This window comes from Poecilia formosa, unplaced genomic scaffold (genome assembly GCF_000485575.1).
Source record: "Poecilia formosa unplaced genomic scaffold, Poecilia_formosa-5.1.2 Scaffold2, whole genome shotgun sequence".
Taxonomy (NCBI): domain Eukaryota; kingdom Metazoa; phylum Chordata; class Actinopteri; order Cyprinodontiformes; family Poeciliidae; genus Poecilia; species Poecilia formosa.
Genome location: NW_006799941.1, coordinates 3,344,023 through 3,361,311, shown reverse-complemented (window position 1 = coordinate 3,361,311; position 17,289 = coordinate 3,344,023). Strand labels below are relative to the sequence as shown.

The 17,289-nt window shown below is 37.9% G+C and overlaps 2 protein-coding genes across 4 annotated transcripts in view; both read right to left on the bottom strand.

The window, feature by feature from the left end:
* The window catches only part of trim62.1 (tripartite motif containing 62, tandem duplicate 1), a 43,337-nt gene extending 39,919 nt beyond the window's left edge, over nucleotides 1-3,418 (bottom strand). Inside the window, exons 1-2 of one of the 3 annotated variants that reach the window (XM_007549873.2) lie at nucleotides 3,318-3,418; nucleotides 1,001-1,516 (exon numbers count right to left, since the gene is read on the bottom strand). In XM_007549873.2, coding sequence (XP_007549935.1) covers nucleotides 1,001-1,408 — 408 coding nt within the window. In that variant the 5' untranslated portion in view covers nucleotides 1,409-1,516; nucleotides 3,318-3,418. Of the gene's footprint in view, nucleotides 1-1,000; nucleotides 1,520-3,212; nucleotides 3,233-3,317 lie in introns of those variants that run through there. The other 2 variants (XM_007549866.2, XM_007549882.2) reach the window with 2 other exon arrangements.
* A 1,138-nt stretch (nucleotides 3,419-4,556) lies between these two features.
* Nucleotides 4,557-15,552, bottom strand: tnfrsf1b (tumor necrosis factor receptor superfamily, member 1B). Its single transcript, XM_007549855.2, has 9 exons — nucleotides 14,993-15,552; nucleotides 14,680-14,851; nucleotides 12,368-12,473; nucleotides 8,643-8,768; nucleotides 8,369-8,527; nucleotides 8,064-8,267; nucleotides 7,875-7,961; nucleotides 7,657-7,715; nucleotides 4,557-5,727 (listed from the first exon to the last, which is right to left on the bottom strand). Exons 2-9 carry the CDS (start codon nucleotides 14,728-14,730, stop codon nucleotides 5,197-5,199), a joined length of 1,323 nt encoding a protein of 440 aa, XP_007549917.1. The 5' UTR covers nucleotides 14,731-14,851; nucleotides 14,993-15,552; the 3' UTR covers nucleotides 4,557-5,196.
* Nucleotides 15,553-17,289: the final 1,737 nt, after the last annotated feature.

The window sequence follows — 17,289 nt, the reverse complement described above, 5'->3', positions numbered from 1 at the left end:
TCGTAGCCGTTTTCTAGATTCCAGCCTTGGTACCCTGATTTATCGCTACAGTGGAAACAGTTGAAAAGTTTGGCCCCAGAAAACCACCCTGCTTCCTGGAAAAGGCTCCCACAACTCGCAGAATGAGCTGCATTTATGGTGCATTTTTACTGTGGAAACAATGGGTTCAAACCACGAAGGTCAGTGGAGTCATGCAGGGTTTTGCAGATAAAAGCAAAATTAGATTAATTTGTAAAATTCTCTTCAGCAAAACACCAACCCACTCCAAGGAGCTTTAGTCAGCCTTTTATTTAGCCTTTTCTTTAGTTTCAACTCTAAACAGATCAGGCAGCTCATGGGGGCTGAAAGAGGAAAAGTAGTTAAATGTAAAAATGTAATTCACAATTATTTTAGTTCTTGGTTACTGTACTGATTAATCAGATAAAAAATGGCACATTCTGCTGATTTTTTGTTTAAGACCTTTTTATAGAATACTAGAACTACATTAAAATTACTTTGCTAAAAAATGAGAAAATAAACATTTGATTGCCTAAAATTCAGTAACACAGCACTCCCTTTAGTTAACGCTCAACTTGTCACAAAGGATGAATCTGCAGTTAAAAAATACTTTTATCATCAACATGTGAAAAGCTCAGCCCTATCTGCTCACTTATCAATAAAGTGAGGGGCTAAAGTGTTGGTTATTTTTTTTTATTTGAACTAGGTGAAGCTAAAACTATGCCTCTTGAGGAGTTTTGGATTAAACATATTTATAGACAATTTTCTTTTTACATCTTAAATGCAGAATTTATACATTTATTTGTTCCACTTTTGGCTTAATTACTCCTCTGACTACTTGTTCCTTCAGCTAAATGTCTTTATTGAGCCTTTATACTCCAATCGATTGCTAAATTAGTTGGTGATTACCTCAATAATCAGAATAGTTATTTCAGCCCTACTTGAAAACAAAACAAAGTTGTCACTATAAATAAGCAGCTGAAGTGTGTTTGCGCCCGCTGACCTGAATCTCCTCGTACGCCTCGTCGATGGTGGTCACCTGGTGCTGCTCGTGAAGCGCCGGCTCGTCACAGAAGAAGCACACCAGGCTTTTGTCCGTCAGGCAGAAGAGCTTGACCTTCTCGTGGTCCTTGCAGGGGTAGGAGCTCCTCTGCGCGTTCAGGATGGCGTCGAGCGGGAAGGCCGAGTAGCGCTCCACAATGTTGGACAGCTTGAGGCTTGGAGACAGCAGCGGATCGGCGAAGGTCCGGCGGCACTCGGGGCAGTCCCGCGTCCCGTGCGGCTCCTGCCTGCTCCAGTGCTCGGTGATGCACTTCCTGCAGAAGTAATGCTCGCAGCCGAAGCTGACGGGGTCCTGGTAGATGCTGAGGCAGATGGAACAGAGGAGCTCGTCCTTCAGACAGCAAGCCATTTGAGAAGGCTGAGCGGCATCTAAAAGGACGACGTTCTGAAGCGAAGAACCCTGGGTTTAATCTGAGAGCGGATGGTTCACGGCCAAGCGAGAGCAGACTGAGAAGATCTACTGGAGAAAGAGGAAAAGAGAAAATGATGCGTCAAATCTTTAATCTGAGGCCAGATTGGTCTTGTTTTCAAAAACAGTAAGTAATATTTAGTAGTAACACATTAACTAAATGGACTTTGGTAAGAACTCATTAAACATCAAGTATGAGTAGAACCAACAGCAATTAGTCTAACATTAACTATAAAAGAAAAAATAAAAATCTTACAGCTTCTCAGAGTCAATATCTGACTTTCCTTCTTGATATGATGCTTGATAGTATTCCTAACCTTTGAACTTTTTAATATCACAACCACAGACAATGTGCAGTGTTGACATTTATGAAAGTAAAAATATTCATGGTTTTAACAATATTTTACAGAGAATTGCAGCATGTGATTCTGTTTATTCTCCTGAGTCAATAAATTAATATATTCAATTTCACATTTTTGAAAGTATATACATATATATAAACCCATCAGCCCATGTTAAACATTTTGTCCAATTTTCTTTGCAAAATATCTCAAGCTCAGCCATATTGGAGAGCATCTGTGAACATCAATTTTCAAGCCTCGTCACAGACTTTGACTAGACCAGTCTAACACACGGATATAATCAAAGTATTGATGTTACCGTAGTTGTGCATGTGTGTTTTAAGTCACTATCCTGCTGGCTTGTGAGCATTCACCCTATTTTAAAGTCCCCTGGAGCCTTGAAATTGATTTTTTCCAGAATTGTTTAGTATTTTATCAAGCTTCCTTCATATAAAGTCAGAGCAGAGAATGACTTATGTTGCTGCTTGTTTAGTAATGTTTTCTTTCCTTTTTTTTAAGAGTTGCTTTTAAACCATAATACATGAACACTGACCAACATATTTGACTTTTGTTGACGATAGCTCTTGACAAAAATATCCGTTATTGGTTTTCACAACTATTCACTAGAAGATGTTTATTTTGTTTGAGTTTTTGCTGTACAAATTAACTTAACTGATTGGAAAACAGATGTTTATCCATGCAGGTTGACTCCTATCAACCAGCTGATTAGCGGAGGCAGCTGGTTGAATTTATCTAGGGCTGCCATAATAAAAGGAGCTGAATACAAATACACCAATAGTTTAACGAAGCTATTGGTCTTTTCTGACTGACAACTGTTTCTGTAAATGTTGCAGCATTATTTATAGCCCAACAATGCACATTATCCAGGTGGATACCATCTAGCCAGCGCTTATAACATAAACCGGCAGTTGGTTTCACTTTGGCAGCTTCCCCCTTTACCTGCGTCAACACCTGGAAATGTCGAAGCTTCCAAGGAAAAGCCTTTTCATTTTGCTAAAACACTTTCCAGATTCGGGTATTTCCCCACTTCTTTTTTATCTCTAGCCTCAACAAACAGCCTGCCAGGCGACCAACAGGCAAACACCTGCAGCCCTGTCCTCTGTTGCTGTCGACCTCCTTCCCCGGTGTTAAGGAGCTTTCCTTTTATTTTCCCCCAAATCAGGAGAGTTTTAAACAGCCGGGAGCAGGCTCTTTCATTCTGACCAGCATTTAAAAACTACACCGAGTTTGACACATGCTGTAAAGTCGTGGCACATGCTTTATTTAACTAGCTTGACTCGACACCTAGCTGGATTTGTAAACACAACAGACAAGGCAAAAAAAAAAAAGCAACAAGAGGAGGATGAATGACACAATAAAAGGCGAAACATTAATTAACTTACCCTGCTCATTAACGGTAAATAATATAACTTAAACATAAACGGTGGGAACTTATCTCAATGTGACATTTTCCACAACAAAAATGAATAAAAGCGGAGGAAACGAACCTTAACCTAGCGACCTCTCTGCGGCGACATCAGCGGCTTCAATGCAAGTGTCTTTTGAGGAAGAACACCGACACACATCGGCAACAGACGAAACCAACTGCCTCACACAAGGAGGGGTGTTCACAGGGGATTAAACATTATTATGTTTCCATTATTAACGTCATTCAAGCTACAGTAAAACAAGCCGAGGTATTCAGATGACCAGTGTCATTTTAAAGGAATCAAAATCATTTAAACTCTTTGATAGAGCGGTTAAAATTTAACCGTTGACCCCCAATTTCTAAAATGAAGTGACCCACACTTCCTTTCTCTTGTTCACCCGCTGTTAGCAGTTTACCTTTATGAGAAGAAACATCACAACACATAAATTAAAACCGAAACAGTTCATTAAATGGTCTGAATTACATTTTAGTCGATAAAAACAAAGATACTGTCACAGCTCCGTAAAAGCGTTTTCTTGAATCGAATGAGGAATACTTGGTCAGTGGCTGCAGCGCTCGACTTCCACCAGCAGGTGTCAGCAGTGTCCGTAGAAATCACAGTCAATTCAGTTGAGACGCTTTAAATATGGCTGGCAAAGATTAGCGTCGGTATGAAGCATTTTTAGAGGAAACTGTAATAAATACATTTAACAATTTCGAAAAAATAAAATTTATATAAATAAATACCCAAATTAATAATTAAGTAAAAAAAAGTATGTTATTTATAAAGATTATAAATATTTTCTATATAACTATGCTTTCATGAACTAATTTTGATCAAAATTGCAACACTTGATTGGCACAGCACTTCAAGTGCAAACTAAACATATGTCCTATTATTTTAGCTATTTTAATATCTAAACAAATAATTACAGCTACATTAATTTATTTAATCGATTTCAATTTGCAATTATTAAACAGTTTTTATAATACCTTTAATTATGGGACACTTTGAGACACATAGCTGAAGATAATTCAGGTTTTAAGGAAAGAAGAATATCATATTAAATTCAAATATTTTAAAATTTTTCACAAAATATGCTATTGAAAAATATACAGTTTGAAATATAGTTGTTCTAAAATTGTTGAATTTAAGTGTGATGATATTCAAACATTCTTTACATGTATTATATGTGTGAACATGTATTCAAAGTATTGCACTTGCATTGCATTCATACCCGTTGCAATTTTTCACATTGCTTCATGTTACAACCACAAACTTCAATATATTTTATTGTGATTAAATATGATAAAACCAACACAAATGTTTTTGTATAACAAATGTTATATGTATTTTTAGATGCTTTTTTGTGTATGTTTCAACTAGCATTTGCACATGTAGAGACTGGAAAGTATTGCTACTTTGCATAACTGAAGTTGAAGTTCAGTGAGATTGGATGTATTTTCAAATTACTGTAAATCTCAACATTAACTTGGCAATCTTAATGCTGAGTTTTACAAGGGATAAAGTGAGAATCAGCGCAAATGTCTTTTTTTTTGCCCTGTTTTCTAGCCTAAAATACTGAAAAATATAAAGGGCTGGAAAGATTTCAACCATGTTTCATCACAAACTCTTCATTCTGGTTTCATTCTTTTATGCTGGGTCATAAATAAATGTAAATAAACTCCAAATATGCTAGGCGAGAAATACATGAGAACTCTGAATGCTCACTTGAAAGCCCTTTTATTTTATGTCCACTGTACAAATCAGAAATGTATGTAAAAAAATGTTAAATAAATATATATTTAGAACATTTATGTACAACAACACAATATATACACATACCCATAAAGTAATAGCTGAAGGCAAAACAAAGCACTGGGTTTTTGCTGCACATTCTTTCAGTCAAAGCTTTTTACAGTAATGTTAAAAAAATGTTCAGAAGGCACAGGAGTTCTCATGTGCAATAGCTGGGACTCTCCTCGACTGACATAAACGACAGTTTGCCTGCCTCTTGCTGAGGAGAGCTGACGGACTCCTCTTCCTGTCCAAAGGGAAGTTGATGCTCCGCTTGGTTAACGTCTGTCGGCTGAAAAGATGGCGTCCCACAGGAACCGTTTCCTATATGCAGAGTGATGTTGACGTTGACGTGGGGACTGTTCGTTACGGGGCTGACGATCTGTGGGCTGGTGGGCTGAGAGGAGCTCTGTGTGCTGATGCTGCGCTGAGGAGCGACGGGGTCCGTGACAGACTGTAAGGTCAGGGGCTCCGACAGGAGAGACGCTGGATTGTCGAGACCTAAAGTTGGTTGTAGAGGCCTGAGGGACTCATGGCTGCTGAAACCATCCGCCCTGGTTGAATTTTCGGTATCGCTGCTGCTCACACTTTGGTCACTGGCGACTTCCCCTTTCTCCAGCAGACACATTTGCTCCGGTGCGGTACGTTTGAATAAAATCATCTGAGAATCTCCAAAGTTGCTGTGGCCGTTCTGGTGACGAAACAAATCACGAGTCAGTGTTTTTATATCGTCACAAGCATGACGCACGCAGCTAACTTGAGGCTAATTTGATTTTTAAGTTTGATTAAAGACAAGTATGAAGTCTAGCTTTTCCATCTGCTACAGTTTGAGCAAAAAACAATTCTTCTTCTTTCACATCTTTTCTCTTATGATAAACATGTCTAAAAAGTCTTACTTTTACTGTAATATAGCCTCACACTTGAATAATTAAACCTATCCAATTCAATCATTTACTCAGTGGTGGAAAGAAAAAAACATGTTGAATTCTTAAGCAATGAAAACATTAAGTTCATCAGATTGTCTAGGAAACATTTAATTATGAAACAATGAGTCTTAATTCCCTTGGTTATAAATATTATGTGACACATAGTCTCATTTATGTAAGCCACTGACCACAAGGGTGAAGGAGGAACTAAGTCTGTTTAGTCACCACCAACACGCACAGACAGCAGGATCTTAAAACCAGTGAACAAATCTCACTAAAGCTCACTGTTAGAGAACTGCAGGGAAGTTACCAAGTCTTCAAAACAATCCTTATATTATTTCTATTCAACTTGTTTAGTTTGAGTTAGTTGCAAAAAACAGTTCAAGGAGGTCAAAGGATAAATATGCAGCAAAATACTTTATACAAAGTATTTTGCATAGTATTATATGGAACGTCTTCCCAGAGGAGCTCAAATAGAAAAATTTGAGCTCCTCTGGAGCTTATAAGAGATAAGTGATCTCTTATAAGACATAAGAGATCATTTATCTCTTACAAGAGATATGTGATCTCTTATTTTATTTAAAATAAAATAAGAGATCACTGTTTTACAGTAGCTTAAATAACTTAAAAATGTTGTACAACAGAAATATTACTAACAAGAACCAAACGTTTTGTATACATTTGACGGAAAAATAATATTATTGACTCACAACAGATTGCAGGGGTCTGCAACCTTTACCATTCAAAGACCCATTTTTACCTCCAGTCCAGCTAAATAAAACTCATTTAGAGCCACAAGTTTTACATCATGTAACACCTGCGGTCGTCATAAGAGTCTTTTTATCAAAAGGTCACGTAAGTTACACGACCTTTTGACAAAGTAACTCTTTTGTCCTTCGACAACGGTCCAAAGAGGGAAAAAAACCTAAACAAATAATACTTTTAAACATAGATATAAAAACAAATGCAGCGTTGTACAATTTAATTGAATTTTCGCAACAGAATGACACTAAAAGTATCAACAACATTCTTATATCTAATGATCTTGTCAGGAAAACAACGTGTTTTTATTTTGCCAATATCAACATCCCATTTATTTTTTTACAGGTTTTGTTTTTCTGTATTTTAAAACCTACAAAAATAAAAATAAAATTGTGGTTCTTTAAAATAACTAATTTCCTATTGCAGATTTATATCAAACATTTTAAAAATGTAACATTTATGGCTGTAAATGAGTTTTATTTATGCACTGGGGACAAAAATGGCTCTTTGAATGGTAGAGGTTGCAGACCCCTGTACTATAGGACATTTATTATTTTTAAAGAACCACCATTTTATTTTTATTCATCGGTTTTAAAATACGCAAAAGAGATGAATGTAATTTTTGCACGGGATGTTGATACTGGAAAAGAAAAGCACATGTTTTCAACTTAATGACAAGATAATATAAGAATCGATACTTTTAGTGTCATTCTGTTGTGGAAATTCAATTAAATTATTCAAAGAAAAAGCTGTAAAATTGCCAAAAAGCTGCATTTATTTTTATATCTATATTTAAAAGTATTATTTATCTTTTCACCATATTCAGACAAAGTTATTGAGAGCCGTTGTGGAAGGTCCAAAGAGTCGCAGGCCGCAGACCCCTGGCTTATTGAAAGAAAGGCATGCTGGGAATGCACAGAGACAAAACTCACCTGTTCTGCTGCCTCACAGTTTCCATTTGCATCTACTTTAGGTGAAAAGAGTCCAGAATCTTTGAAAACAGGAGAGAAAGGACATTCAGAGACGCCTGTGCTCAAGTGTGATTATGACCACAACAAATTCAGTTAAAGAATTAAATAATAGTGACCGTTTCTATTCAGAAATGTGGGTTAAAAGTCTATATTATCAAGACTGGAACGGGTGATGTTACCTCTAGTTTTCTTTCGTTTGCAAAGTATCAGTAGGAGGAAGACGATGAGAAACAGAAGGAATCCAGAGGCACCAGCAATGACCGCAACTAAGCAGAAAGTGGGACACAGATGCAAGTCAAGATCAGACATGAGAAACAGGAGAACCGAAACACTGATCAGGCATTACAGTGAGCTTATGAAACCTGTACCCATTTCGCTGATGGGTTGTTCTGTTTTAGAGCTTTTGGGTCTCATGGTTAGGAGAGGCCTGACAGGCTGCTGCGTCGTCTGCTGTGGGCCTCGTGGCGTCGTGGCGTTTACAGTAACTGTAGTCGTTACCGTTTGTGCTGTGGTGTGAGGCGGACAGGGATTGGTGGGGCATTTCTCACACTTCACATTAGAGTTCAGGGTGCCTGATATGAACACGCAAACATTTCACAAGGTCAGTGCATCTCATAAAATAAAAATAATGACCTACTTCTACAGATGTTGTTGTTTATGAGATTACATTTACCTGGCACAGAAACTCTAAATCCAGGTTTGCAAACTGTATACGACCTACAGTATGTGCAGTACGGATCATCAAATCCGAGATCACAGAACGTCCCACGTTTGCAAACACACTTGGCGTTTGTGGTTGGGGTGCAGGTCTGGTTATTCTCAAGACCATTTTCTGGTTCAACATGAGAGAGCGTAAACATAAACCATCAGTAGGAAGTAAAACTATGGAGTGGATGAATGAATCAGTATGTATTATTGCAACATAGATTCTCAACACATCTACTGACTGGCTTTGCACTTGGTGCAGGACAAGCAGTTTGGGGTGTAGTTCCAGGTCTCGATGTACTGCTCTGGTCCACATGGTTCACACACTGTGTCAGAGCTTCTAGAGCACTCCTGCTTCAGTCGTTGCCCTGTGAAAACATTCATTTGGTTACTGGACAGACAATTAAACAACATAGACAGGAAAGAAATTCGGCTTGATTGAACAAAGTCAACGGGTCGAGCCTGAATTTGGCTCCAATGAACAGATTTATAGTGGCAACAAGAACCGCGTTGGTGCCAGAAAACATCCTGATGTGGAAAAGATGAACTCCGTTATGGAGGGCAGCAGGGCTTAAGCAAACAAATGAGGTTACCGAACACACTAAAGTGGGACTAATATCTCCCAATCCATTCATTTAACACTTCAAAATTATGTGTAAGCCACCGTCTTCAAAGTATAAACATAATTAAAAAGCATGAAATGAGTCTGACTTTGTAAAACAATAATCAAAGAGAAGTTAGAGATGGGCTTAACAGCACAAAAAACAAAGATAACTTTAGTTACTAGAACAGATTAATAAACTTTAGAAATAACTATGAACAGAGTTAAAAGAGAAAATTATAGCTTAGCATTGCTAAGACGCAAAATATTTGGATGTTTGATGGAGCAATTTCAGAGTAATGGAGTATTACTTTAAATAAAAGACAGCCGTGACCTCGTTTGTAGCCTGGATTTAGAGTCAGCCATCGACTGCTGGAGTTCCCCAGGGTTCAGTACTGGGGATTGCTCTTTTTTCAATCGACGTTCTGCTCCTTGAATCTATCTTAAAACAAAACTGTTCTACTTTTTTTATGATTGTGAGGATGCCTGTAGAAAAGAACGATGGGAGCAACTTAAATAAGCAAACTAAAAGTTATAATCCTGAATAAAAGATAAATCTGTGTCATTTTAAACTAAACTCATTTATATAGCCAAGTGTGTTTCAACTCAGACTTTTCTCCTCTTTTTTTATTCTCCTATGATTTTGATTCATTATATCTCTTGAAGCTTGTATTAAATGCTGCTCATTATCTCTTTCTAGAACTTGTAAACAAGGTTATTTTTTCATTTTGTTGCCGTGCTGCATTGGCTCCATGTTTACCAGTTTTTAAAGTCCTCAGTCACCTAATAAATCCTTACATTAGGGAACTTTTAGAAGATTGAAGACTAGCAACCAGTTTCCTTTTGGCTAGAGAACTTTTTCAGCCACAGTGGAAAAGTTTGCCTTTCCATGAATTGTTTTTTTTTTTTTACCGCTGCTAAAAAAGTACATACTTCATTTCTACTTACTGGTTTTGCCAGTTACTGTAAGCCGTCCAGGTTGTGAAGCAACTTTCACCCTTCCACCACACACACCTTCCAGAAGATGTTTCTTTTGTCTCGTTGTCTACAGAACATTTTCTTGGGGATCATCTCGATGTCTTTTGTCGATGTGAGTCGATCCTTTAAGATCTTTTGGTCAGCAGTGGATTTGGTCTATAAATCGCTACTGCTGAGTCTCTTTCCCTTAAAGCCTAAAGTATTTGACATGTTGCTCTTGGTCCTTTACTGACCTTCTGGATGAGTTGTTGGTGCGATCTTGGAGTAATTTTGGTCGGCTCGCCATTTTTGAGAAGCTTCAACAATTTTTCACGTTTTCTCTATTTGTGACTAACGGTTTTCACTGTGCTTTGCTTGAGTCCCAAAGACCGTTTCTAGACTCTTTCAATAAATATGTTGCTCATCTGCTCTTGAATTTTGATTTTGTTGCTTCTTGAGATCTTTTCTCGAGAACAGATCTTGAGAAAAGATCCCGGCCATCAATACTTTTTATATCAAGGATCAATTGCCTTTATTTTACAACCTTTGTTTTATTAGGTGGATTAAAAATTACTTCAGCTGGACTTTACTCCATGGAAATCCATTGGGATGAGCCAAATGAGAGTCTTTGTAGCGGCCTGACTCGCCAGTAATCAAGGCAGAATATTTGCAACGCTGCGTGAAAATAAATGTTGCAACATTCAAGATTCTTGTCACAATATTGTACCCACATGTGAAACATGTCTGCGATTTAAATCACCACAGTGATTAGAAGCTTAAAATGTGAGTCATTCGTCATGTGAACGTGGGCTGAGTATTGATTCACCAAAACAAAATGATAAGACATCAGCCAAAACGGTCCAGGAAAAGCTAAGTGCTAGTTGAACTCACTAAACAATGAATCAGGATGTGAGGTTCACGCTGAGGTGCAGAGATAAGATTAAAAGAAACAGAAACAACAGATCGAGTTAGAGCTTGAACAGGAGCAGCGGTTGCAAAAGCCTCCAAGTCAAACTGCATTCCTCTTCCTCACAACCCAACACATTGCTAACACCACCGATTTGTCATTAGGAAAGATAAACTTCACACAAACTCTGCTGCTGTTCCTTCAGGCGAATACTCTAAAGAACAAATAAATTCAAAAATAAAGAGGAAAAAATAAAACTCTCAGTGTGTGGAATCCCCATCGAAAGTGTGGAAGGAAGTGAAGTGTGCAGCTGTGATCTCAGATAGCTCAATTGTGAACAATCTTTGTTGAACATCTAATTTACATACCAACAAAACCCTTTCCCAGAGAGATCAAAGGCAGTGCTGTTCACAAGCCATTCATTTCTGGGTTGCAAAAGAATTTGTAAAAAAGAAAGAAATCAAAAATCCCCTGGAAATTAGCATCGGTTTTCTGCATTTCCTCGTGATAAAGATGCATTTAGTTGAAACGGCTCCCCATTTCCAATAACGATGGTAATTTTACAGCCACTGTTCGTCTTCATGCTTCCAGCTCTGAAACTGAATGCTCTCAAAACCAACAAAAGTGGAAACTGTGAGATCATCATCATCGCTGTGAATGTTAGTTTCTTTTGAATAGAGAGAAAAAAAACTACAATAAACAGAGAACACTCGGTTCTGTGACTCATCATTAATTGCAATGAACCCATTCAAAAAATGTGGATCTGCTGGTTGGCGGTAAAAATTACCAAGAGAAACAGTTCACTCAAAAAACAACTTCATAGGAGAAGAAATTTCACTCCAACAACCAGATTACTCCTTTTTTCAACAGGACTTTAATTCAGATTTTCAGGTAATGAACTACGTGATGAAGTCGTTTCCGTCTGAGCGGTAGTTGTTCATAATGATATGAAACTTTTCAGTTTGTTGGTAGCGATCAGCAATCATGCATATAACCGCTGTGCCACTTTAAAACCACAATGCAGGATTTTTAGCACCACTTTACACTAAATATAGAATTTTAATATTAGAAAGCGAATGCTCCTTGTTGCAGAAATGATTTGCTTAAAATTGTAAAGTTAAATAAATATTTCTGTCTGAAAAACAAATTTTTGTTTCATTTTATGCGTTTAGATTTTTTTCAAAATTGCACGTGGTACTTTTAGGCAGGTATATTATACCATACGCTTTATGCAAAATTAGAAAATTTGACCAGATGTTCTTAAAACTTCAAGTTAGCACTTTTGCTTAGCAGGTCTTGTTCTGAAATTCAGTGGGTGCCTTTCTTTTTTTGTTTTTAAAATTTTCTCTCACACCTCCACGCCCAAACCTTCACCGCTGGGTTTCAAGAGGTGCATCATCGCGCAGCCGGTTACACCGTAACTTTTTTAACAGTTATGTGAGACGTCGGAACTTCACAGATTGCATCTGTATTGTATTCTGTGTGAAAAGTAAAGTACTTACCAGGGGGGCATTTCTTGCAGCACAAGTTAATATCATCATGCAAGTATTCTTTTGTAAGATCGCGACAATTTCCATTGGAATCAGGCTGATATGGGAGCGAGCGAACCTGTGGGAAGAAAACAGAAAAATGTGCAAGTTATTATTAAAGGGTAAAACAAATGAAATCTTTTTATATTTTAGAACATTTGACCACTTTGACTTACAATGATTAGAAGAACTCAAATCACATTTTTCTTGCTAAAAACACTAACTTCAGTTTTTTTTTTGATAGCCCGACACATAGTAGTACATATTTGTGAAGTGGATGAAAAATATTACATATTTAAAAAAAAAACAAAAAAAAAACCCGTAATCAAACGTGAGGTGCATTTGTATTTGGCCGTCCTGTGTAAGTCCTTTGAAAAACACTTCAGAGCTCACTCAGATTGTTAGTAAATGTGTATGTCTACCACAGACTTTCAATTAGTTTCGTACTTTGACTAGGCCTTTCTTACATGAGTATATGGTTTGATTTAAACCATGCGATTGTAGCTCTGCCTGTTGATGGTTAGCATGAAGTCTTTTGCAGCTTCTGTTGTTTTCCCAGGATTGCCATGTGTTTCGTTCTTTTATTCTTCCCATCAGCTCTGAGCAGCTTTCATGTTCTTGCAGAAAAAAAAAAGAGCGTCCCCACAGCATGATACTACCACCACTAAGCCTTTACGTGGTAGTTCTGGATGTAGAAATGATGTAAAATGAACCTCGAGTCTTTTGAAGCTTCTAATTTGTTTACTTTTGGGATTTTCCCTGCATTCAGTTCCATCTATAAAAACTGATCAGCTTCCTTTTTACTAAAAACAAAAAATAAATAACCAAAACTAAAATTTTCGGGTGATGTGCTGCGTTCATTTCCCTCCGCATTGCTTTCTGCACACAGGCCAAAAACCTCAGTGTTTGTCTCGTCTGTCCAGAGTACATTCTTCCAACTTCTCCTGTCTCTTCTACAGTAACTGTACTGTATTTTTTTTCCATTATGACTTTTTGTGTGTTCTGCCACTTTTATAAAGGCCAAATCACACTTCTAATAGTTTTTCTGCCAACCGATTCTCGCACTTGAGCTGTGGGTCTCTGCAACTCCTCCAGAATAACCAATAGTCTACAGCTCTAGAATAAGAGCTATATTTATACTAAGACTTTCCTTTTTGCTAATTATATGCCTTATGAATACAATTGACTGCACTGTATTTTATTTATAGGGTTCGAAGGAAAGGGGGCTGAGCGCCTACACATTCATGATATTTATCTTGAAGGCCTTACTTTTGTGGTATTCAGGACACCACACAAAACTCTGCCTTACTTTGTGTGGTGCATCACAGAAACCCCCAAAATACATTTTAAGAAGCCGTGTATTCTTTATCAGGACACAGTAAACCCTGGCCAACTGCTTGGTCAAAACAGCCTGAATTTAGTCATTTGCTAATTAGGGGAATGGATCAAGTGGCCCCTGAGTGGCTCTGTTATTTTAAATATAGAAGCGTGATGCAAAAGAGCACCCACACCTGCGCCCACCTTTTTCTGTCCTAGTGAAGCCTGAGCTGCAAACTCAGACGAAAAAAGGAGCCATTGTCTGAATTTCTGAGGTGCTTTTTACCTCTGCATTCCTTTCTGTGGGGAGGCTCTGCTGGAATTGCACGGACGCATAAGCTAAAACGTTATTTGACGAGGCGAGAGGGAGCGTGGCACTGCAACTCTTCACACACCTGACATAGAGCTGTCTCACCACAGCGCCGGTGACAAGCAAAAGACGCAATTATGCTGACAGCAGCAGCAGCAGCAGTTTCTGGTATTACAGGAAACAAGAGGCGTCAGTCTACAAGCCCCGGGTTTTCTTTGGTAAGTACAGGGAATTGTGCTGTTTGACCACGGACTGACGAGAAATGTTATCTGCGTAAATAAACACTGATAGCTTATCTGAGGGAACATCCAGTTATTTCCTCATGGCTGTGTGCCCGTGAGAACTAAAACAAAGTAACAGATTCATTTTAGATGTCTGAAACAGCATCAATCCAAGTAACTGAAACTAAATACTCACTAGAGTTACTCCTTATACATATATCCCACAATAATTTGTCACACTTAGAATAAGAAAAACATAAAATCTTTATGACAATTGATTAGGTTAGATTATAGAAACACGTGTAACACAGAAATCTGAGCTTTTATTTTGACGCTGCAATTACTTCCAATGACAAAGACACGACTTTTTTTGCTCAGTAACTTGTGGCGGCACAGCCTGCATTTATCCCCTCGTTATAAAGCTTGACGGCGATTACCTTGATAGTTCGGAGAGTCACCAGAAGCAGCAGCACCAGTATGTCCTTCATCGCTTCTCCAGAGTGAATTACAGAGCGGAGCGGAGTTTGCAGCAGGCAGCGTGTGTGTGCTGCTCATGAGGGCGGGTCATCTGAGCTCAAACCCGAGGCATTTCCTTGCACTCAGATGAATCTGGAGGGAGGAAATCAGCAGACAGGCTAACCCACATTCACTGAACTGATGCGAATAACTATAATGAGGTTAGTGAGAGTACAGTGGCAACTGTATGTGTGTGTGTTTCTCTGAGTTTGGTCTGGTTAAAACGTGTTGCACCTTGAAGTAAATTGTGCTCTCAGCAATCTGCAGCTGGTTACAGGAAAACTGCAGCATCCGAGTCTTTTCCTGGAAATTAAAGCTTCTGGATTTGATTCTGATCAGAAAGAAAAAAAAAAATTAACAATGTTTGGCTAGAACAAAGTGCGTTGGTGAATACCTCAATAGCTAATTGTTCACCAACTGTGTCAGGACATCAATAAAAGTCCAAAGTTCAGCTTCAGGGAATAAAATCAGTTAAAGTCATTTAACTTGTTTCCGCAAGCAGAGACAAGTTAATACTCGCTTTTTGTATTGGCAAGAGCGGAAAACATGCACTGCACTGTGTATCACTAGATTCCTCTGAATAAATCATTAATTATTTGGATTTCAATATCAAAGTGGCTGATAATTTTGCATTTTAAGCATGTAACCAGTAGCACCCCCTCTTGAAAAATGTCAGCCACTCCCCCATGAATCATGTTCAGGTCACATTAAGGCATTTTCTGCAATCAAGACATACACGTGAAACCCAGCAAATGGATAAATGTATAAAATTAACTAAATAAAAAAATATACATTTATATCACTCCTGGAAAATTAACACCTGGAAAATGATCTCCATTAAGAAAAAAAAAAGTATATATATATATATATACACACACACACACATATATATACACACACACACACACACACACACACACACAATGGCTCTCAAACATTCACACTATTGGACCTTTGTTAAAAAAATCGGAAATCTCAGGATATTTTCTTGGATAATAGACATGATCAACATGAACCAGGTCGTAATTGTGAATAAGGACAGAAATTCTGGATTTTATTTGATAGTTTTTCCAATAAAAATTTGGAAAGTGTGGGTACCATTTGGATTTAACCTCTTAGATTATAAGATGGCAAAATTACATCACAGCTGCAAAGCCGAACCCTAAACTTACAGACTGGATAAGTAGAGAAGTAATTGCAGAAACAGCCTAGAAGTTCAAGGTAACTCCAAAGGAGCTGCAGAGATTCACAGCAGAGGTGTGAAAATCTGCTGACACGATATGTCTTAGTCATGAACTTTACAAATGTTGCCTTTATGGAACGGCGTGAGGAGAAAAGCCACGATGATTCCACTGGACATGTAAGGGACAGAACATGTGCAGGACTTTGCTCTGAGAAAACGAGATCAGATTTGAACTTTTTGGCCTGCATGCAAAATGCTATTTGTGTCAGAAAATACATCACCCTAATACAGATCAATAGTGGCAGAAAAGCAGAGATGCTATGCTGAGGTTCACTTTCCAGCATGACAAATATTTAATACACACAATGGGGAGGTAAAAGATAAACCATATAAATGTGTTAGGATGATGACCTAGTCAAAGCTCAGGCCTAAAATGAATTTATGGTAAAACTTGAAAATTGATGTTCACAGATTTTCTCTGTACAGTATAACCGAGCTTTCGCTATTTTTGTAGAGAAGAATAGGTTAAAAAAAAATCAGTCTATAAATGAAAATGGTAGCAAATCATAGTTCTACATTCAGGTTATGTTTGAGTTTCTGAAGTTTGAGGTATGTTCAGTTAGCTTGATATCTGGGAGAATACATTTTATACATTATACAATACATTTAATTAACTCAAATCTCTAAAAACCGATTTGTCTGCGCTGATATCCTTAATTTTGATCGACCGATACTTACATGCGAAGCCGATTTTATCCAATAATCTTATCTACCTTAGCAAAACTTTGAATAACCACCACAGTCCTCTTCTGCTCTGCCTTTAGAGGTTTGACTGACAGACCGGTTCACCAGCTCATGAATGGACGTAAACAGTTAATAATCATCCCCTGTTGCCAACTCACTTGCTATAGTTAGCAACATTTCAGCCAGAAGTAGCTGGTATTGGCCAAAATCAGAATCGGCATGTAATGACCAATAATCGGCAATTAGCCAGAAAACTGGAATGGTTCTTTATAAATAGTCGGTAAAAACGATTATTTACAAAGAAAAAACCCCACCAGAGATGAGAAAACTTCTTATGTGTGCGTGTGAACGCTATTTTCAGTCTGCTACTCATGATGCGCCGATATAGCCACATATACTTGCTTTGCCATGAATCCCAATCGACCTCCTCTTGTGTTTTACTGTCTTTATATAATATATATTACATATTTAAAAATAGTTGAATCTGTCCAAATGAATCTCCTGCCACCATGTTTAATTCCGAGCAGGACGTCGTCGTTTTGACGCAATCTGATTGGCTGACATAGATTGTAGGTTTGCGCTATACTGCCCCCTATGGGTTTGG